The sequence below is a fragment of the Tetrao urogallus genome, assembly GCF_951394365.1.
Source record: "Tetrao urogallus genome assembly, chromosome: 3".
Taxonomy (NCBI): domain Eukaryota; kingdom Metazoa; phylum Chordata; class Aves; order Galliformes; family Phasianidae; genus Tetrao; species Tetrao urogallus.
In genome coordinates, this window is record NC_136815.1 from 48,827,913 (window position 1) to 48,850,501 (window position 22,589).

The following is a 22,589-nucleotide window of genomic DNA, read 5'->3' on the forward strand; positions in this document are numbered from 1 at the left end:
GGAATTTTTAATTTTTTTTAAACTCTTATTGGTCATCTCCAACTTGATCCTGCATTTGTAGGAAAGACTTAGGGAACTTGCGTGATCCAAACCCACCTCTTTCAAATTTATATTAGGAAGGGGGGAGAATATAACACAGCCCTCCTAGAGATGAGCAATTTAAGTGGCATTTAATTTGTTCTCCTAACATTTAAGGTAATTCTGAATTGATAGAGAATTTATGTTAGTTTAGCTCAAAAAAAAAAGAAAAAAAAATATGAGATTAAAATTTGTCACTAATTTTTTTGTTTGTTTCCTATTTAATAGGAATTAATCAGTTAATCACATCCTCTGATTGTTCTTTGGTGACTTTGGATTTCTTCTGGGGTGCAATGGGGTATGCAGCTGGGAAAAGTACTGTGGGATGTCAGCACTGTTCCAGTGGTTGAGCTTTTAACAGCAAGTGACAAGATCTTGCTGTCCAGATATATGCCCGCCTATGCAAAATCAATGTTAAAAGAAGTGATCTTGGTATGATCTCAGCATATCTAGAGATAATGCAAGAAACAAAACCTCTATAAAGTAGAAAATGAAAGCCAAGAATTTAAATATGTCACCTCTTAATAAATTATGGAGCAATTTATATCTGTGGTTGTCTTTTGTCGCTTTTAAAATGTCATTTATTGATACCCTTAATCATGAATTTAATGCCAGCTTTAAACTTCTGTTATGGAAATTTGCCATAGAATCAAATTCAAGAGCCAATATAGCTTTGTTAATGTGGGCAGAAATACATACATAATGCCATTATTTAATCTTAACTGTCATTCCTGCTATTGCAAGCAAATCCTTTACACATACTTAAAAAGCCATTCTTAGCAAATTGAATAATTTGTAACATCAAACTCTCATGAAGTTATACCTGCCTCAGACTCAAATCATTGGAAAAACAACAATCCAGTAAACAACGTCAGTATCCCAGTTTGAGAAATGATAGCAGTGTCCTACTGTAAGGTTCAGTGAGCACCATGTCACAACCAGCACTCAGCTTCCCTCTCTTTGAAAGCAGGTGGAGGCATCTTCCAACTGCCTGATTGGTACTCATATCTGTATTTCAAATGAACTTTCCTAGTGGATTCAAACAAAAACAAAGACAACATGGCTTGGAAATGACTGTGCTTCACTTTTCTAGTGCCATTTAGGGATACCCTCTGCTACCCAAGCTTCAGTATTAACCATAAAGAACAGAAGCAGAGTTAGGGCTTACAGTTTATCTTTAACCTCATCTCCATGTTATTTGAACTGTGAGATGTTGAATTAAGTGTGTATATATCAAATTAATGCAATCATGCTTTGCACTGTGTGGAAAGTAACGCCTGACCTGGAAAATAGATTCAGACACCCCATTAACTTGTAAACACATAAAGAATAACAAGCAAAATGAAGAAGTGTATGGAGCTGTCTTATTTTAATTAGTGACAAGTTAAATTGCACAGACTACAAATTACTTTTGGATTTCCTTTTTTCTTATGTATTCATGCACAGTGAAAACTGTGTTAGATGCTACCGCATCTCAGAGTAGCAGTTTCTGTCTCTGTGCTGTGTAAACAAGCACTCATCTGGGCAGAAGCAGTCTAACTTTTTTTATTATCTAGCGAGGTATCAGCCTCACTTTAAAAACAATTATAATTAAAAATTCATGAGATACTAGAAACGTTTATAACCTGAATTGCTTAGCAGGAAAAAACAACTGTTTCTACATAAATATTATCCACATGATGGATGGATTGTCAGGCTGTATTTACTAAGGTGGTGTTTCTGTGTAAACACAGTTGCTAATTAGAGGTTCGTTTTGGAGAAAGAGACACAAAGCCAATCAGTTTGATGAGGGGAGAGCTTAGGAGGTGAACTCCCTCTCTCCTCTTTGACTTCAATCAAGAAATGCCAGTTTGAACAAATGAAAACATTATCAAGTTGTAGTCACTCCTTATCTGCAGAGACATTTCAGTGGTGTATTTACCACCCCTGATTACCTTCCTGCAAATTTTTGTCTGTCTCCAGGAAGCAGACAGAGGTGCTGCTCTGTAAGCAGCAATTAAAATTCTTCCCCATCCACAAAAACTCCCTTCTCCTTGTATTTCAGTGCAGCCTGAGGTGACCCTGCAGCAGGAACTCCCAGGAGCAGGCACCTTTCTGGTCAGGGTCACATCAATCTAACCATAACATCTGTGACCCAACTTGAGCTGCCACAAAACTATCACTTTCTCTCTCTTTTAGTTTTTGTAATTTGTAAAAGTCATTAAATATATATATGTATATATATATCACATGCCCATTATAGCCTGGCAAACATTTCGCTTTTGCTTTGAGGCTCTCTTGTTAATGCTAGCAGGAGACGGGAGAAATAGCTCTTCTTGCAGTAGAATTTTTAGTAGAACAATAGGAAATGAAGAAAACTGGAAATAGATGTATTGGAGATTGAAAGTGAGCCAATTATAACATAAACAAGACAGCACAGAGTTTACACAATGACTTTGGGTGAATATTTTACATACAACATTTTCAAAGTACTCCATAAACCCTGCAAGATGACACAAACAAAACAGCAGATATGTACTTCAATTAATTGGCATGATAATGAAACCACAAACAAGACTCTAACATAAAGTGAAATGAAGTGGAATAAAAAAATAAAATAAAAATAAAATGAATTTAAAAAAATCAAAAACTGGATTGCCAGCATGTAGGTTAAGAAATGTTAACACTATTTCAATTTTCAGGCATTGTTATTTGTGATAAGACTGTGCTTTAGTGTACTGTGATCTTACAGAATTTTTTAATTTGTTATTTAATTACCTCCTCAATACTAATAGAAACAATATGTTTTTGTTTTCTAGATACTCAGAGCATATTAAATACTTGTAATAAAAATGAATCATAGAATCACAGAATGGTTTGGGTTGGAAGGGACCTCAAAGCCCATCCAATCCCACCCCATGCCGTGGGCAGGGCTGCCCCCCAGCAGCTCAGCTGCCCAGGGCCCCATCCAACCTGGCCTTGAGTGCCTCCAGGGATGGGGCACCACAGTTTACATGGGCAGCTGTGCTGGCACCTTGCACCTTCTATGTGAAAATCTTCCCCCAGCATCTAATCTAAATCCCCCCTTTTGGTTCAAAGCTGTTCCCCCTTTTTTCCTCTCACTATCTACATGCTTAAAAAGATACCTTCCTCCTGCAAATGTCTTGATTATGAAAAATAGTAGCCATAAAGAACTGCAGATAATTAGCGTAAGGTAGTTTTAGTTTCAAGACCTACGTTCTGCTCCATTTAAGCCTGAAAATCTTACAACATGTATCTGGCGAATTTGAAATCTTGGTTCAGTAAACTTAAGCTTCCAGCATTTACTTCTGCAGCCATTTAAAATATCCGCTGGATGGCAGTGCAGACCTGCAGGTCGAAATCTTTAACTCCTTTTCCACCGCATCCTCTCTAACTGCAAATGAAATCGGAGCAACGGTGTTTGCAATGCGAAGCCCAGCAGCTTCTCTTTACTGTGACCTTTTTGCATTTTTCACACCTGTCACTACGCAGGTCCCAAGAATCAGGCTGGGCTGTGCCCAGAGCTCGTTGCAGGCTGGAGCAGAGAGGAGGGAGCAGCAGGCTGGCAGTGCCTGGCGGCAGGCTGACCAGGTCAGGATGCTTCAGGCAGGCAACACATTCACTCTCATGGAAAGAAAAAAAAAACGAGAGACAGACTGTTAGTAGCATAGTCTTCCTGCTCCTGAATAGTTTAGCACTCACACATTTCATAGAGCATAGAATCACAGGATCATTGAATCACTTGAGTTGGGACCTTTAAAGGCCACCCAATCCAACTGCTCTACAATGAACAGGGACACACCTACAACAGATCAGGTTGCTCAGAGCCCCCTCCAGCCTGACCTTGAGTGTCTTCAGGGATGGGGCATCCACCACCTCTCTGGGCAGCCTGAAAGCATAAGCTTTATGAGTTAATTTTTCACTTACTGGCTGCATGAATGTCTTCATTGTGCATGCAGTTCCTGAAGATTTTCAGTTTCAGGCTCATTCCACATGTTGTTTAGTTAATGGTATTTCTGCAAGAAAGAGCATCCAGAGAAGGCTGAAGAGCTGTAATAGAAGAGAGCTATGCAGATAATATGCAACGTGATTGAAAATTAACATGAGTACAAAGGGTACTTCTGTTTATAACATTTCTTTACGTTTAAGAGAAATATTTTCTTTTGCTTCTCTTAGATATCATGTCTACTTAATCTCTCTGAAAATAAAAAATAATTTTCACAATGTCACTCAAAACTCTCTTAAAATGTCTGATATTTGGCTCATCCTGAACTATCTCAATAGTATTTAACAAGCAGGATGGCATCTATGTTCATGAGTTCAATTCTTTTTTATAAAATATTGGATTTTACTTCTATTACTTTCTGTGATGTTGTATAATACTAGCAATACTGGCAATACACATTTCTTCCTGAAGGAATCTGCTTGTTAAGGTTGGTTTAAATTTTATCACAGGAAAAAAAAAAAAAAGGAAGGAATGGGCATGTGCCAGATTTGAAGCAGTTACTGCAGTAAAGCAATAGAATTTGAAGAATTTTGCTTGAAAACAAATCGTTTGCTAGAGGTAAATAACTGATAGGCAAGTGTTTCTGAAAAAAGGAAGGTAGTACCTGTTCAAATGTCTGCTTTTTTTCTCTAATACATATATTAAAAAACCTGCCTCTAACACAATGGTCACTTTCTGTCCATGTGAATTGGCTATGCCTTATGGAAGAGCCTTTCCAAGAATGTCTGAAACATACCAACTATCATGACAGCTTTCAATGAATCATCTCTGCCTGGGAGTCTCAGGGGAAGAGAAACTAGGGGATGATCGAATTGTCCTTTTATCTTTGAAAGTGATCAGGACTGAAGCACAGTGATGAAGAGGTTTCTAGAGCACTTATATTTCTACTATCCTGATTCAACCTGTCCTATGAATAGTGAACTCCCCAAATTTCCCCTTTGTAGATGAATTTCAACAGGGCAGAAGTAGAAAAGGACTGGTGACTTGACAAGGGTTGATCATACAGGCTGGCGGGAGTCATGTACCAACTGAATTTTCCGCTTACAAGGGCACCCCATTTAAAGCTTAAGCATGATCACCACTGCACCATAGGTGTATGAGTCTATGTTTTAGAGCCTTTGCTTATACAACTTATTATTTCTTTCAATAGCTCCTTTATGCTCAGTCAAGGATGCTTGATGGTTCAGTGCAGAGCAATCTCACACACAGCCACAGTGACAAATCCTGGCCCTTATGATCTGGTGTCACTTGCAAGTTTCTTGAATATCCTTGAATTAATAGCTTAAATACTTATACTGTGACTCCTTTTCCTATCTTCTGTAGGGAAATAATGGGTTTTCAGTTACTAAGTCAAGTCACATGAGTTCAATAACATCAGCTGTGTGTGCAATAACTTCAGAAGTGTGTACATGTTTGTCTTCACTGCCACAACAATGGACTGAATGTGCTGTACAGTTATTATACAGTTATTTCCCATTAAGATGTGAGCAGAATGTTTAAATAAGAGGGAATTTGCTATTCAGCCATAGTTTTCTATTAATCAGTAGACAGAGCCACCAGGAGGCATATTATGTGAAGTCTTTGTGAAAGCTCTCCCATTCCTGAGATAGATATGGATGTTCAAGATGCAAAGTCAGGGGTCACATTCCAACTGAGAATTAACAGGTGCAACTTCCAAATTAAACAACACTGGCCAATGTCCCTTCTCAGTTACGTTTATTGTTTAGCAAGTATTTTCTGGCTGGTTAATGCTACAGAATACAGAACATCTTCACACAATCCCAGGTGCTCTTGGATTATCTATCTTGGGTTACATAAAAGTGTTATAGAACAGTATAATATTTTTAATAATATTATTATATTATCATATTATTATTATAAATATATAATTTATAATATTTTTAATAATCCTGCAGGATTATTATACTACTATACAGCTCAGCACAGTGTAGCTGAGCAATATAATATACAAAAGTCAGAATCAGCTACAAAGAGATATAGTCAGATTGTACAGTAACACTTAAAACTTTTAAAAAAACCACCATTTTTTTGTTTATATCACTGCATTGTTTGCATTCTTCACATCTGAGACAGCACTCACCCATAAGCACACATGCTGGAGGCACTGCAGAAGCCAGGCAGAGGACACTTGTGCCTTCAAGCGAGCATAGAGCATGAACCTGAGCTCTGCCTTCACAAGCACAGTGCTGCCAAAACTTATGTCTCTGTTGAGCACAGCCACAGGCACTCAAGAAGCACTTTCCACATCTGTGGGCAACATCTGACCTGATTCTATTTTTGCAACTTTTTAAGTCATAATAGTAAACTTTAAAACTTCCTTCAATCTGTGCATGAAGAAATATAGACTTGTTGGCACTGAATAACACAACCACCTTTCAGAAATTACTTAGGATGAAACCACCTGCTCTCCATTGCCACTGTGATGCTGCTAGCACTGCTCTGTGTTAAAAACAGAGGGAATGTGTGAGGCTTCCCTAAGAGCCAAGTGGGAAAAAAATGTTTGCCTGGGTGTGAAAAAAGAAGAGGCTGCTAGACTATTGAGGCTGATAATCTCACAAATCAGTGGTGCAGAGCTGTGTTTACTACATAGGAATTAAATCCCTTACAAAATTAGTTACCATTTCCGCAGCAGATGTTATATGCTGCATACAGACAATCCAAATGACTGTCTGTCTTCCATGCCTTTCAGTGACTGTCTGAATAGTTCACTAAGTTATCCAGATAACCACTTCTGTAAGGATATATGTTATGATTGTATGCTGTTCCCAGTGGAGAATTCCCCTTGATTTATGACTTTTACCTTTCCAGCATTCTTTATTCAAAGCATTTATTTGAAAACTAATAAAGCATGTAAGCATTACAGTAATAGCTAAAATTCACATTATGAGATTTATTGGAGAGAGTTAGGGCTGACGGAAATAACAGCTGAAACTAGTAGATTATTGTCCTTCCCAGAAGATCGATCACGGAAAACATCAGTGATCATCAATATTAAAAGACAACAGTGACACATGCAGCACTTTCCATCTTATCCGCATTCATACTTGTACACATAATTTTACAAGTTAGAGGCAGAGAAGACACATTTCACACACTTCTGCATGAGACCAGCCTGGTGCACATCCCTTTCAGACCTATCCTCTGCAACAAAGTAGCAGGAGATGCTGCAGAGAAAGGCAAACTAACCACCAGTCTGATGGGTCTGTCAGGGCTGCATTCATCTGACGGGTTCTCCATACACAACAGCTTTAGCTCGGCTCAGTTAAGATATTAATAAATATGATTATATATTATAATAATAATATTATTATATAATTATATAATTATATAATATATATAAATTATATATTTATAATTTAGAATCTAGAAGACAGCCTGAGGTGTCTTCTAGAATCTAATACTCCCCAGTGAAATCCTCCCCAAAAAAACCTGCAAGTCTACGTTTTGCTCTACCCAACAACTCTGATCCGCATGCTTCTCTCTTCCTGCACTTCTTACAGGCTTCACATTTACATCAGCTTTGAGAAGCAGAAAGATCTTTCCCTTGTATAAATGCTGATTCAGAGTAATTATTGTTCTTGGGTGGGTGTAATTTACAAGATAATCACACAGCTTTCTGTTTCTCACATTCTCCTCTTCCCTCTTGTTTAGGAGGCAGCCTTGTTCAGCACAAATATTAATACAACTCGTATACGAGAGGGCATATCCTTGACTTATCATCATCTGTGATTTTTTCACTTGACAGGTTGAAAAATGTGTACACCTATTTACTCTGATGGTTCCCTTATCACCACAAGCCTTCCTGAGGCTAAGTCTGCTCAACCATTTGATTTTGATTCTGGAAGCAATGTTAAGGCCATTAGCAGCGTCCACATAAGGATGCTCTTATAAAACTTGACATGCTTATTAATCATAAATTCAGCGGACATTCTGCTCCAATCTTTCCAGGGACGATTTATGCTTCCTTCACAATAAAAAGTGAGGGTTTGGAGGAAGGGGGAGTTGCTTTATTTCTAGATTAGTATTTATGCCAGGTAGCAGACAATGCTTGGTATTTCCATATCAGAGTTCCCATCCAAGGAAGAGCACTTCGCCCTTTTCTGCTTGTATTACACACAGCATGCTCCAGAGCAGGACAGTGAAAAAGTGCAGTCAGAGAAGTTCGATAGCAGGTGGCAGCAGGCAAATGTTGACTCTGTCTTATCAGTAGTGGAATATTGTCTTTACTTTTTCACCGCATATTACCGAATATTACTCCAGCATTATGGCACCATCATTTAAAGGACAGAAAAAACAGAAGACCATGACATTTTTCCTACTGATTTATTCCACAAGTGTCTTTTAAAGCAAAGGTATCAAAACTTGTATTCCTGAACTAGGGCCTGCATAAACCCACAGAAACCCAGTGATTTCCAAGCTGCTAATTAACTATACATAGCAAAGATTGTGCATGTATATTCATTTTTGATTGCTGAGCTGACTTAATTAAGACATTTGTAACGTACTAAAGATTCAGCCTGGGCTCATGAAATAGGTTACCAACGATCATTAGCCTTGGCAAACCTGAATCACCTCATGAAAAATGCAACATTTCCAGAGTGGAAAAGAGAGGGAAACGGACTGTAACTCTCTGCCAGTATTGCCAGCACATTACTCTGATCTCACCAGCCCATGCTTATCACTTGGAAAACAACTGAGTGCAACTCTGTTATAATTGCATTTTCCTCTGATTGCCTGCATTTGTTCAAATTCAATAAACTTAAAGTGAAATTCAGAGAGGCAGAAAACGTGTAGATCAGCACCAAAGATAATGTGAATGCAGTGGCCTGTGAAACAAAGCTCCTGTATTTTGCACACATAGAGAAGCTGAAGGCAGCAAGAGAAGGGGTCAGATTTAAGACCATTTCAAGGGAGGAAACAATATGGGTCACCAGGTCTGGTCTCCACATACCACAGGCAACTATATCACAGAACGCGTTTCATCGGTTTATTGAGCTCTATAGTAGTAAGTTTTCATGATAAATGCACATTCTGGTATTATAGTTTCAATATATTCCTTGTGATAATCCTGGGACAAGAAAGATAAGATTCAAAATAAAATATTCCAATTCTTTCCCCTGCTCCTGACCAAAACTGGTTTAACTTCATTCCTACATTTTGGTGTTGTCATTCACTTTCCTTTCAAATCACACATTTTCCATCTTCTCTAAAAAGCTCACCCTGTTGTTAGCTGACTTGTCCACACATCACAGCACTGATGTTCACCATGTTCTTACCTCCACAGCTGTCAAATGTGCAGTCCTTTCACCTCAGGTGGAATCATTAACTACATTACCCTGTGCTCCCATAGTCCAATAAACGCTGAAATCCTGTGGTCATACAACACAATCTTTTGTAATGTTCAGATGCAGAACAGACTCATATTTGATTCGTTCTACTGGAAAGCTGCTCATTAGAAGCTGTAAAATAAGAGATGACCCTTACGGGTGGATCTTCCTTTCTGCTTTTTCTTCTTGCCTGCACTGGAACTTGAAGATCATATTTGCCCTTTGATTTGCTTTGTTGTGTTACTTTTAAGGTCATTTTTAATGCAAGTTTCCCTTCATTTGCTTTTTTTCACCTTTTGGTCTGTACCTTCTGTCTCCAGGCTATGCCCTCTGTGATTCCTGCAGCTCCCCTTAAGTGCAACTTGACTCAAGTCTCGCCAGTCTCTGTCTGACCATACAGTGACCCGTATTATTTCATAGGATTTCAAATATCACTGTCATACTAATAATACCTAGATACATGGTTTTACTGATTGCTTTAGAAGTTTTATTTGTTCATTCAAGCCCTTTGAAGCTCAGCATTCAATATGTTTCCTTAAGTTAGAGCTCAGAAATTTAAAAGTCAAGCTATTAATTGTCAGTATTGAGTCTTCAAATGTCTAGAGAGATGCCTGCCCTTTCATTTGATAGTCTCTGATAAATCTCAAACTGAGACACTGATATGTGTTTTAGGGAGTTTTAATTAGATTCTGTTTTATCATCTATCAGGCATATGAAGGTAAATGCAGAGTTTCTTATATCAGAAAAATTTGTGTAAGAGTCATGGATCTGGGATTAAGGCTCCCCAGTAGCTTTGATTGAATTATTTCCTAAGTTCTTTTGTGCATTCATTATTGTAATGGACTCAGATGGAACTACCTAAACCCCTTCATGCAGGGTCACATCGATTTACAGAACTGATTTGCCAGATTTCTCAAGGAGTAAGATAGAAAGTACTTGTGCTGTCAAATGGAGAACTTATTTACTTTAAAAACAAAATCAGTCATGAAAAAAAACAATGAATCCTTTTGTGTCTGCTTTAAGTTCTAAACTAAATTTAGAACTTCCATATCATTTTCCCTCTTAAGACCTTATGACAGCATTTTCAAATACACATAAGCAAGTAGAATTAAAAAAAGGGACATTGGCACAGCAGCAATGAACTTTGAAACAAATAATGTTTGGCCACCTGGTCTTTTCTGTGGCATGCAGAGCCCCACTGAGCCAGGACACATATACATTGACATTGACAATGCCTGGAGATAATTACTTGTTTGGAAAACAGTCTAACAAAATCAGCATATTGACAGAATGAACATGGAGGGTCTGTAAGACTCTTACTAGATAACGTTGAATAGCCTAATTTAGATACTGTTTCTTTCTAATTATAAGTATTATACTTAAACTCCCATGGAAATGCTTGTCTGGAAACCACTGAATTGTCTCTGCCTCTTGTATGAAGAGCATAACATAGATTTTCAAATGCCAGAAAAACAGGTAACTACAGTGACCTGTGAATATGAAATACTTAAACAGTCTCTGCTGGAGGGACTGGGAGTTCTGCCAGGAGACAGCAGAGTCATGCTTACTTTTGGACACTCTCCACACCCACAGACTTTTAAGAAAACCCTGCAAACTTCAGTAACATCTTTAGAAGAGGTGTCAAAACTTCCTCATCCTGAAGCAGTATGTAGCCCTTGGCTACTACATGCTTCATAGTGAAGAAGGTTTCACACCAAAGGCAACTGAACTGAATGCACTCCAGATGCTGACAGAAGGCTTGGAGGAATTGTAGCCCAAAAGAAAGCCAGCAACAAAGACAGGAAAGTATCAAAGCATTTTTTAAATGAAGACCAACATAGTAGACATGTAATGGACATTTACATCATCAGACAGAGCCCCAAATACCTCTTTCTTAGGTCAGAAAAGATTTAGCCAAGGAGAATTCAGGCCTCTTACCTTCAAAGAAGTACTACATTTTAGATGCATCACAAGAAATAAAACAGCACAACGCCTATCAAAAGCTGTGTGAAAAAGGAAATCTGCAGCAGAGATGATGTCACAATAATTATATCAGAAGCTCCTTCATCCAGTTTGGAGAATGCAATGCAATGGAAAGCAGAGCAATGACAGCAGAGCAGCAAGATTCTAGGCTGCAGAAAGTAAGAACTTGCTCAAACGCAACAGAAATAAAGGAAATAAGCTTCTTACCTTCAGAAAGTCTCAGGTACACCAGGATATCCAACAAGACACCCTTCCCTCCACAGCCAACCCTTAAATGAGGTCTGCATTGCATGCACATGAGCTCCCCTGGGTTGGCCCTGCTTTACCCCCAGGGTGCTCAGTCACTGGTTCAAGCTATGACTTAGCATTTCCACTACACTAAAGTACAGGTTACTCAATAAAGCAGGACAAGGTTTTGATGTTCTGCAGAATGGTGGTGGGCTCATGTCTATGCTCTGAACTTTTCTTTCTCTGGAGATGAGTGGCTATGAACCTATGGCAAGCATACATACCCACTGTCCCTAGTTCTGCTGGGGAGAGTACCCGTGGGCATGGGACAAGACAGAGCCCCAGAGCACATGGATAACACAACCACATGGGAACATGTCCTGCCTCTGTGTAGTTTGCTTGTACAGACATAGCCAGGCAGGCCAGCTATTTGGCTTGTGTTCAAACAGGGAAGCTGCGACAGACATGAGAGTTGACCAGCCTGTCATTTATGCATTCTGGAACGTCAAGATATTACTGCAGTTTTGAAGAAAAGAAATAAAACTTCCTCTACTTCCATGGAATATGAGAGTCACAGCTGGCAGGCAGCTAGCAAGAGGAATTGTGCCTGTCATTTCTAGTCCACACAAGCACAAAATAAATCCTTTCTCTTTTTATTCCATGCCATGGATAGTTTGAGCTTGTCTTCTGTCAGGAGGTCTGCAGAAAGACTTTGTCTGTCTGCCAAAGCTCTTGTTAAATAAGCTCTCGCAAAGGCAGTTTTCACCTTTTGGTCCAATTCTTCATGGGTCAGATAATCCACAACTTCACCCGGGATCCTAATAAAACAGTCCTCAAGAGCTCCATGGACTCGTAGGTGTTAAAGGCTGGTAACAACACCATAATTAAAAACAAATTAACAGGAAAACTGAAATTGCTTTAAGAAATGTTCCTGTCTTATGTAACATCTCATAAATCTCAAATTACCTTTGAAACTTGGCTTCTTGTTTCAGAATAGCTACAAGATCAACAAACCACTGCAAAGTAGTTAAAACTTATAAAATTTACTTCTAAGGCCAGAGGATGTCTTTGACAGTTTTCATGGCACTGGAACTTATTTTAAAACTTACTTTTGAGAAAAGAAACAGCAGAGAGAAGCAGTACTGGAGGTTAGTAGCTGCAGTTGCATTAGTAATGAACATTTCCCCTGTACGACTGTTGCTTCCTGTTGAACTGGAAATAAATTAAGTCTTTTTAGCCAAAGCATTCTTGTCACAGCAAGAGTTATATACCTTGCAGCATCATTTAACCACATGTTTATAATAACACTTAGGTACTCGATGAAAATGAAAATCTCTTCAGGAAGTGTGAGTCAAACCTGCCATGATGTTAGAAAAGGCTACGTTTAAAGTTTTAACCTATTCCTTTTTTTTTTTTTTTTTTTTTTTTTTTAAATCTGATCCGGGGGACCTATATAGGATTTTGATTCCATACAGAACATGAAATTTACTTCAAAATCATTTAGAAAACTGTAGATATACTCTGATGAAACCATCAGTTGTATCTTCATCAATTCAAAAGACAATTACAGAATTTGGTTTTGCAAGAAAGCACAGATTATCAAAAGCTGAAATTCATTGTGTCAAGATGGCTACAATTTCATCAGTCTGATGCTATTGGATGTTTCATTAAGAGCTCAAATCCTATGGGAAAAATTATGTGGTGATCTCAACTTTTATTTTGTTTAAAATCAAAAAAATTGTCCAACTCATCTCTGGTTGCAGAGAAAAGCTTGAAAATATTTCCCAAGCATATTCTAGAAATTCCAGATCTGCAGGCAAATAGAAGAGCCAGTAGATAATAGATTTTAAAAATCCATGTCATTGTGAACTTTTCTTGCAGTGCTTTTCAGGTCTGACAATCCTGCTTCCTTCAAAAAAAAGTCTATTCATTTGTATTGTCAGAGAACTTCAGAAAATATAGCCTGTCATTTTTTTGTCAATTTACCATTTTTTTTATCACTGCTAGTCATGCAGCTTCTTTTATTACCCTAGTTAGGCTGTACAGTTGCTCAGCAAGTTTTGGAATGTTTATTTTCCCCTGACACTTACATTTTTGCTAAATCAATGAAATGATTATCAATTGCATCAGGCAAATCCCAAGCTTGCAAGGAAGGAATTTGTTTCTGCTTTCTGCTAGGCTGCATTGACACAGTGCAATATTTCGCTGGCTGAGATACATACAAAAGGCCAAAACAGCTCAACATGCCTTCTGAACACAGCACAGCAGGCAGCAGCAATGCTCACTGGCAGCACCATGGGTGAGGCTGGTGCTGGACGAGCTCCTTCACCTACAACTGCCTGAGGTGGAAGCAAAGGCAGATGCACAAGTACAGAGAATTTAGAGAACGCAATCGATACTTAAGAGCTGAATTTTGCCTTAGGTAGGTATATAGTCCAGGGGTGCCTCTTCTGTTAAGTATGTTCAACAGAGTATATGGCTGCCAAAATAGAAGAGGAATTAAATTTGACTTAGTCCTTCATTCTTTTGACATGTCTTAGAACTTGACATTCCCTGAAATGTCTTTTGAGTGGGATACAATAACATTTGCTTCATTAGAGTTGCTTTTTTTTTTTTTTTTTTTTTTTTCCAAGTGCCAGCCTAGAAATCCATAGCAACTCAGAAAAGAGAAAACTGAAAACTGTTTGAACAAAAACAGTGCAGGACACCAACAGATTAGGGACTGTTTTGTTCACACTCTCAGTTCCTGTGATGTCCAGATGAGGCCACTATAGTTTTATTCTCCTGATTGCAAGAAAGGAATTTAGTTTGATTACTTCAGAGTTTCCCATCTCCACAACCGAAAGCGTTTTTCTGCGAGCCTGTTTTTCTGTTGGAGAACAAAGAAAAGGAAATGGCTATTTTTTTCCCCACACACAGTGGTTACATTACTTTCAGAGGCAGGAAGGGAACTGGACAATGTAAGCTGCAGATGTGGAGCTATTTTTTAAAATCCCCTCTGCTGCTGTTGCCTCACAGGCAGAAGAAGTAAGGCAATGCAGGAACAGGAGATGCTGGACTGAAGAAAATGTTTTTATTTTACAAAGGCACAGCCTCTGATATTCCCTGCCACAGGCTGGCAAAGCTTTCCATCCCACACCAGGACATAGCAGAGGCTGTTTCAAATAGCGTAGAGCAGAGCCAGGAAAGGGCAGCGAGTGCTTTGGCTGAGTCAGGCTGTTAGGAAATCTAGATTTCTGCAGGGAGAGGCTAGGCTGGGCCATGCCAAGGCTCCAGGCAGTGAATGCAGTGGAGGCACTCTCTTCCAAAAATAGCTGACTGGACATGTAGGACTGTGATACAGTCCAGCCATGCAGGATGGCAGCAGGTTGCTCCTTCCAGCTTTATTATCCCAAGAAAGCAAACAGGTTACTGCGTGCAAGCCCCCTGAAAGCCTTTTTTTCTTCCTTTCGCCTCTGCCACAGCAAAGGAATTGCCTGTTTAAATCTGAAAATTGGCATGTTTCTAACAACAGTTGGGCAGATAGCTCGGAGTCAGGGTTCATGAGGGACTCCCATGTTTGCATCTTGGCCTACTTGAGCTGCAGGACCATGTTTTAGGCTTCATTTTCTGCCATGCTGTTAAAGGCGCAAGGGTGGCCCGTGGCTCTGTCTACCGCACCACTTCAGGCGGCATGTTTGGGTGATGATAAACATGAGCACTGAGTCAGTGTTGTGGCTGTGATGGGATGTTTGATACAATGTTTGTTTGTAAACTGACAAACATTGGCAGAAGAAACTTGTGAGGGAGGGATCCGTAGCTGCCATGCAGGCTGACAGCATGCTCTGACCAAACAGCAACAACTGGCCTCAGCCCTTTGCAGGCTATTCCGGGGAATGCAGTATTTCACCTCCCACCTCTTAAAGGACCAGTTGTTCTTAGACCATGCAGCCGTGTTAAGGTGCATGCTCTAACTGTGCTTGTCATGGTCCTGGCTGTTCTCCAGGCACATGGACGGATGTCCCTTCTCCTCTCAGGCAGAGGCGGTGTTATGGGGGACCTAAAACTGAACAGGAATTCAACAGTGTTCAGCAGCGGGAAAAGCCTGAGGGGACTGATTCCAAAGAGGCTGCCACAAGGCCACGACTTCCAACAGCATATGTGCTTGTAGTCCTTTAGCATGTGATCTATTGCAGGGCTTTAAGGAGAGGTCCTCTGAAGTGGGGTGGTGGGGAATACATACATCACCAGATCTGCCAGGAAGCTGCAAAGCGTCTTTGTCATCACTGGAAGAGAAAAACACTGAAAGTTATGTCCTGTTTACCAGAATTTTCACCTAGTTTACACGGTGCTTGAAGTCTTTGGATATCCTTTTTAGGGTCCCTTTGAGTTTGAACTCACCACGGGTTCCTGTAGCAATACAATTTCCTTTCATCATCAGAGCCAGCTTCAGCTGTTGTCGGGTATTATTATACTTCTTTTCTTCCTTCCTCTCCCATCAGTCCCTCCACCTGGACTTAAATGTCATGTATAGTTTGAGTTATTTAATTTATAGTCCCTGTGTACTCCAGGATATCTCAGAAATACAGGAAAATTGCCCAGGAAAAAGGGGACTTCAAGTGGCTACATTTTCTGCAGCACATAAGAACCAGACCCCCAAACTTCACTGAAAAATGTGTAGGACGTTTAGGACAAGGTAATTTGGGCAGAATTTTGGCAGAAAAGTTCAAAGTTGCCTGCATGGGAAGATGCTCTTCTCTCAGGGAAAGACCCCAAGTCACTGCTGAAACGGGGACTGCATTATATTAGCTTGAGCCTTATATTGCACAAAGTGACTGCTCACACTTGGCAACGTGGGTAGTGAATGATCATCCAAGTGGGCGCAGATACCACTGGAAAATGTCACTGCTGCAGTTAAAGTGGTGCCCTTTCTGCAAAGAAAGAGGCCTATACTCATTACAGAGATGATACATGAGGTAAAATATTGTTACAAGGGGTAATTTTTTCTAAACAAAGCAGAAAACAAGAACTTACGGGAAGATTCTTTACCTGCATTCTTGCAAAATACAAAGTTTTCTGGTGGATTGGTAATTATTTCAGTGAAATGAGGAACATTAAAATAAAACTGGATTTTAAAAAACTGAAATGATAGCTTTTTTGCTTGCTTGTTTTCTCCAATAGTTTCCTTGTTTGTTTTTTGAAGTCACTCTTGTTAATTGTCCTGCAGCCATGGTATGTACTAGATAGCCAAGAAAGCTGACATGGGGAAGTTATATACAGCATCCTTGTGACCTTTTTGCAGTGAAGATACATATCTGTCCAATAAAGCCCAGGCCAAATGACAGTGACAGCTGCCTCATGGCATTCAGTTTGAATTGAACAGGTTTGCTCACAAGTCTGGAGCAAGTATTTCATTACAGACTGTGCACCAAGAACAACATAAGCCCCCAAAAGTGAAACTTTCCCTCAGCAACTATGGAAAATGCCCCGGTGGACTGAGATGCACTTCACAGGCTCCTCCTTATCTCCTTGCTTTGACTTTCCCGAAAGCTGTCAACCTCTGGTGGTATTTGCGTGTTGGTGTAGCACTTGCAGGAGAAGAAAATCTCCCTTCTTCTATCAGGAGCGATCCAGGGTGTTATGGGAACCAAGCACTCAAAGAACGAGGGAAGAAGAAGCATGCTTTTCCTGCGGAAAAGTTCAAAGTTGCCTGCATGGGAAGATGCTCTTCTCTCAGGGAAAGACCCCAAGTCACTGCTGAAACGGGGACTGCACTACATTAGCTTGAGCCTTATAATGAAAGGGATGACCAGTGCCCCTGACTTCTTGTGGGGACTGCCTGAGGTGCAGAAACTGAACCTTTCACGTAACCAACTGGTGGCGATTTCTCCTTCACTGGGAAAACTAGACCGACTTGTAGTGCTGAACCTGGGTGGCAATCGCCTCAAGTGTCTGCCGAAGGAGATTGGACTACTGAGGAACCTGAAGGTTTTGTTTGTTAACATGAATTGCCTGACAGAAGTGCCAGCAGAGCTCAGCTTGTGCAGGAACCTGGAAGTTTTGAGCCTCTCGCACAATTGCATCTCACAACTGCCTTCAAGCTTCACTGACCTGACAAGCTTAAAGAAACTGAACCTCAGTAACAATCGCTTTGTGCAGATCCCCCTCTGCATTTTCGCACTGAGGAGCTTAGACTTCTTGCACCTGGGGTCCAACAGGCTTGAAAACATTGCAGAGAGCGTCCAGTACCTAGTCAATTTGCAAATCTTCATCATAGAGAATAATAACATACGCACTCTGCCGCGGTCTCTCTGCTTCATCACAGCTCTGGAGCTGCTAAATGTAGATAACAATTCCATACAGACTCTTCCCGATGAGCTCTATCTGCTGCACAGGCTGCCCCGGATTGCATGGAACCCAATGGACAAAGGCCTCCACATCTCCCACAACCCTCTGTCCCGACCGCTGCCTGAGATCATTGAGGGGGGACTAGATGTTCTCTTCAACTATCTAAAGGAGAAGAAGGAACACAACTAAGTTTCTGCCGGACTTGGGATTAAGCCTGTCATCACAACTCACTTGTGCCAGAGTACTTTCCTCAACGGTCACTTCCACTTCGTAACGTTTGGATTTCCAAGACTGTGGATGGCTTTAGTAATGGCTGGCAGAAAGCAAGTAAAGTGTGATAGTCCTGTTTAAGTGAGTGAAAAGTAAAATTTTCTAAAACTATCCACTCCTGTAGTCTTCAGAGTTGGAGTGTTTGAGCTTTTCTGGAGAGGAAGAAAACATGCAAACAATAAATGTTGATAAAATGTTTGCTCTTCTTTTTACAGAAACAAATTAAGGCAGATGGCTAGAAGTTTAGATATCTATACTTGCCAAATATTAGGTTGGAGAAATATTAATATAATTTGGATTTGCTATATGTGATTGAAGTTGCACTTTAACTCCTGCTCATTTCTTCATGTGCAGCTATGACTGCATAAACAAACACTGCTACCTAAGTGAATCTCAAGGAAAATGTTTAATTCGCTTTCAGCAGTGTATGTATCCTGAGCTATATTAGCCCAAAGACAGTATATTACTGGCCAGTTCAATATTACTTGTTGTTTACCCTGCAGCTGTGAGCTGGCTGCTATAAAATGCAGATAAAGATGTCAGTAGTGGAGAGATTCTCTAGCTGTTTGGAAGAAGACTCCAAACATAGCACCTAGTCCCATTCCTGATACATGTGTCTTTTCCCACGGAGCCTACTTGGGTATCGGTAGAAGTGTCTCAGGATCAGCCAAGGGGAGAAATGGAAGTGGAACCCTATTCCCTTTAACAAAGGCTGCCAGATGAAGCTGATCATTATGAGATGGACTGCACTTGTTTCCCTTTTGCACTTCCCTATATTTGGAATCATGGAATGACTTGACTCAAGAAGCAGTATGTCTCCTAAGGGTGAAGTATTTCTTTCAAGAAAACCAGCAGCAAACTCATCATCAGCTTAAGTAAGAGCTTCAAAAACAAATGCTTATTTCTGCGATTTTCAGTATCAGCCAGTAGCAAAGAAGTTAGGTCTTATGTGATTTTTTATATTGATCTTCTCTGTATGTCCTTCATCAAAGTTTTATCTAGTAATAAAGAGGCAGTATGAAAGAACCGTTATCAATATATGCAACTTGATTTTTTTTCTCAGAGAAGACAGAAGCAACTCTGTCGAAATCAGTTGAGATAAATGCTTCTAATAGCAGCATAAAAAAGGAATCAGCCTCTTGAGCTAATTAAGAACAACCAAAGCCACTTTTAAAGTGCTTCCTATTGTATGTCAAATCTCAGGAATCAATGATTAGTTTTTAAAATGTAATTTGCTCAGAATTATGGAAGACTGTAGAAGCTTGATCCTTCTTCTAGTGAGGCTAATGAACAACTGTGGACTGAGGGAAAACCCTTCCATCAGCAATGGTAGAAGTAGTCTGCTAAGAGTAGACAGCCATGTAATTCACAGGAACATGCAAGCAAATGCAGCACCTTTGGCCATGCTAACATTGTCAGTGCAGTGTCGAACATAGCAATGAAGGATCTACGCTCACAGATTCTTTCACTGTAGGGCTGCTCAGTCTGATATTTTGTTGTGTTGTTTTGTGTATCATTTCTTAATAGAGAATTTCAGTGCTGTGCTCAGCAACTGCAGTTTCTAGCAAAAAAGAAACATTTTTGAGGGACTTTTTTGCTGGAGCATAAGGCAAACAAAGTAAATAAACAAACAGCAAAACACCGTTATTTGTGTCTTTAATTTAATGTGTGTTTTAAATGTTACTTTTAATCCTCTTGTGCTTGCATTTACTTCCTTCATGCAGTGGGATTTATAGCAAGTTCCAAGATTTTTAATGCACAATACATTGAATAAATTAATATGTGATTCAATTAGCAGCAAGAAATAACACTGCAATTATTTATAGAAATACCAACAGATAATTCTTGGAGGAGATTAGACACAGATTATTAACTTCTCTAAATGCCCATTTCATATCCCTAAGTCTTGCATTCACGTAAACATTCTACTCTCTCAGCAGCACTTTGCAGGAAAATTAAATGCCTATGGCATTAATCACCTGAGAAGGCTTTCCACACATCAGCATACAGGATTATGTGACACCAGATAGCCTCTGATATGTTCTGACTAGAAGAGGTATGCTTCATAATTTACAAGGGAGATGTGAGCCTGAGCTCTGTGTGTTCATTAGGACACTACTACTGACGGTGAGCAGCAGTGCATGATTGAAGAAAATGGTCTCCCGACAGGGGATTAAAAGGCAAATTTGACAGAATCAAATGCATCTGGAAAAGCAGTTATAATATGAAGTGCAATAGCAATAATTTAAAATTCAATTATTCAATTGAATAATAATAACCTTTTACTCAAGCTAATAAACCTTTGCAGGGATATGAAACACATAAAAGTCTCTGCCTTTTAAACAGAATAATAAAATTCATTGAATAAATGGTACTTTAATGTATAATTCAGATTTTGCCACTAAAGAGATAATTTCTACTGAACTGCTTTAGTCTTTCTTTCATTTCTGCATTAAAACCCTTGTAAATAGGTTTCTTAGAGATACAGAAAATGAACTTACATGAGCAAAGGTAGTATTCTGAATCCTTACTAAAGTAGGGAAGACTGTATATCACTGTTAATCTATTGAAGTGTGCATAGGGGTCAAATAAATGCATATGCGTTTTCATCTGAGAGGGTGTAAGGGGCACAGGAGGGAGGCAGAAATCATGATGTCACATGCTGGCTCTCATTTTGAATAGGGCATTAGCAAAGAATTGGTGGATCTCAGCAGTGCCATCTGACACCGGTTGCACAGACTACAGGGGGGATAAAAAGAAGCTGCAATGACTGCAGACACGTCTCATATGGAAACTATCATTTCTATGTGTATATTAAATGACATAACTTTGATGTAAACAAAGTTCTCAGTTCTTATAGCTCTCAGCTTTCAGAGAACTATATGCTGAACATTGCACTTGTTTCGTACTCACTGAGGTTTTCCACCATATAGATCTACCAGCAGCGTAACTTTTTGTGCATTTATTATTCTTGTTGTTATTGATAGTGGTGATCTTCAAAGGAATGGGGAAAGCAGGAGAAACTCATGGAAAAGAATGTCCATAAGGCAGCATGACTGTTCTACAGCTACTGCTCAGATAAGCTTGCATAAAGCTGAAAGGTAGAAAAATTCTAAGTATGGATGAAACAAAGGGCAAAGCACAAGAACCAAATGTCTGGAAATCATGTAGTATGCAATGGGGCTATACAATACTGATACTAATAAGCATACTGATGGCACATTTGGTGAGGTGAACAGCTTTGATGTATTTTTATCTTAAATCAAAAGGAAAATTGCATTCTGCAAGAAGTCTAGTAAACATGCAAGACCTTCAAGAACTAGAAAGTCTCAGGATCTTGGCATAACACTAAAGTTTGAACTTCAACCTTGAATTGAAATAAAAACATTTTAATTTGAGACGTTGCTGTAGTATCTCACTATAAATTAAAGCTGAGATGTGTTGTGCCTACTTCTTTACAGCTACTGGGCAAACCTGCTACATGGAAAAACTTGCTCATGCTATTTGTCAGAGAATCATAGAATCATTGAATTGTTTGAGTTGGAAGGGGCCATTAAAGGTCATCTAATCCAACTCTCCTGCAATAAACAGGGAAACCTACTGTTAGATCGGGTTGCTCAGAGTCCTTATCCAGCCCAACCTGAGTGTTACCAGAGACAGGGAATCCCCTACATCTCTGGGCAACCTGTTCCTGTGCTTCACTACCCTTACTGTAAAAAACTTTGTTATAGACAATATGGAACTCCCCTCTTTTAGAGTGAAACCATTTCCTTTTGTCCTATCACAACAGACCCTGCTAAAGAGTCTGTACCCTTCTTTCTTATAGCCCCCTTCTGAAAGGATACTGAAAGGATCTAGCGACCTACCAAAATGAACTGCAATGTCTCAACAGCCCCATGGGGCATCATCAGGCACTAATCTACCCAGGAGCAAAGCAGAAAAAGTCTACAAAGGTCAGTTTTCAAGATGCACTCAGGTGGCACTTCAAAACAGAAGTTTTCCATCTGAAAGCTTTTGAAATTCAGATTAAATATTAGTATGATTTTGAATTTAAACTTTTTAGTTTAAACACTTTAAACTATTACAATTTTGAATGAAAAATGTCCACTTTTTTTTTTCCCAGTTTACCAAGTCTCTCTCAAAATTTTTCTTTGTTTTCATCAAAATTTCCCATTTTTCTGGTCAAACATCAGAATGGTCTCTAGGTATTTTTATAAAAAGAACATACATTCCAGAGCTTAAACATTTTAGGATGTGAATGAATTAATTTCCTGCTATTGCACTGTAACTTCAGGAAAACCCATATTTTGGTTATCTTCGGTTAATATATTAAAGAACTTTGCAGTCAT

General features: G+C 39.4%; 1 protein-coding gene across 1 annotated transcript; it reads left to right on the forward strand.

The window, feature by feature from the left end:
• Positions 1–17,122: 17,122 nt before the first annotated feature.
• LRRC30 (leucine rich repeat containing 30) lies at positions 17,123–18,159 on the forward strand (the record flags this gene model as incomplete). Its single annotated transcript, XM_079533667.1, is given in 2 exon segments — positions 17,123–17,209; positions 17,212–18,159. Coding segments are annotated over 2 exon segments (1,035 nt in total).
• Between the last annotated feature and the right edge of the window lie 4,430 nt (positions 18,160–22,589).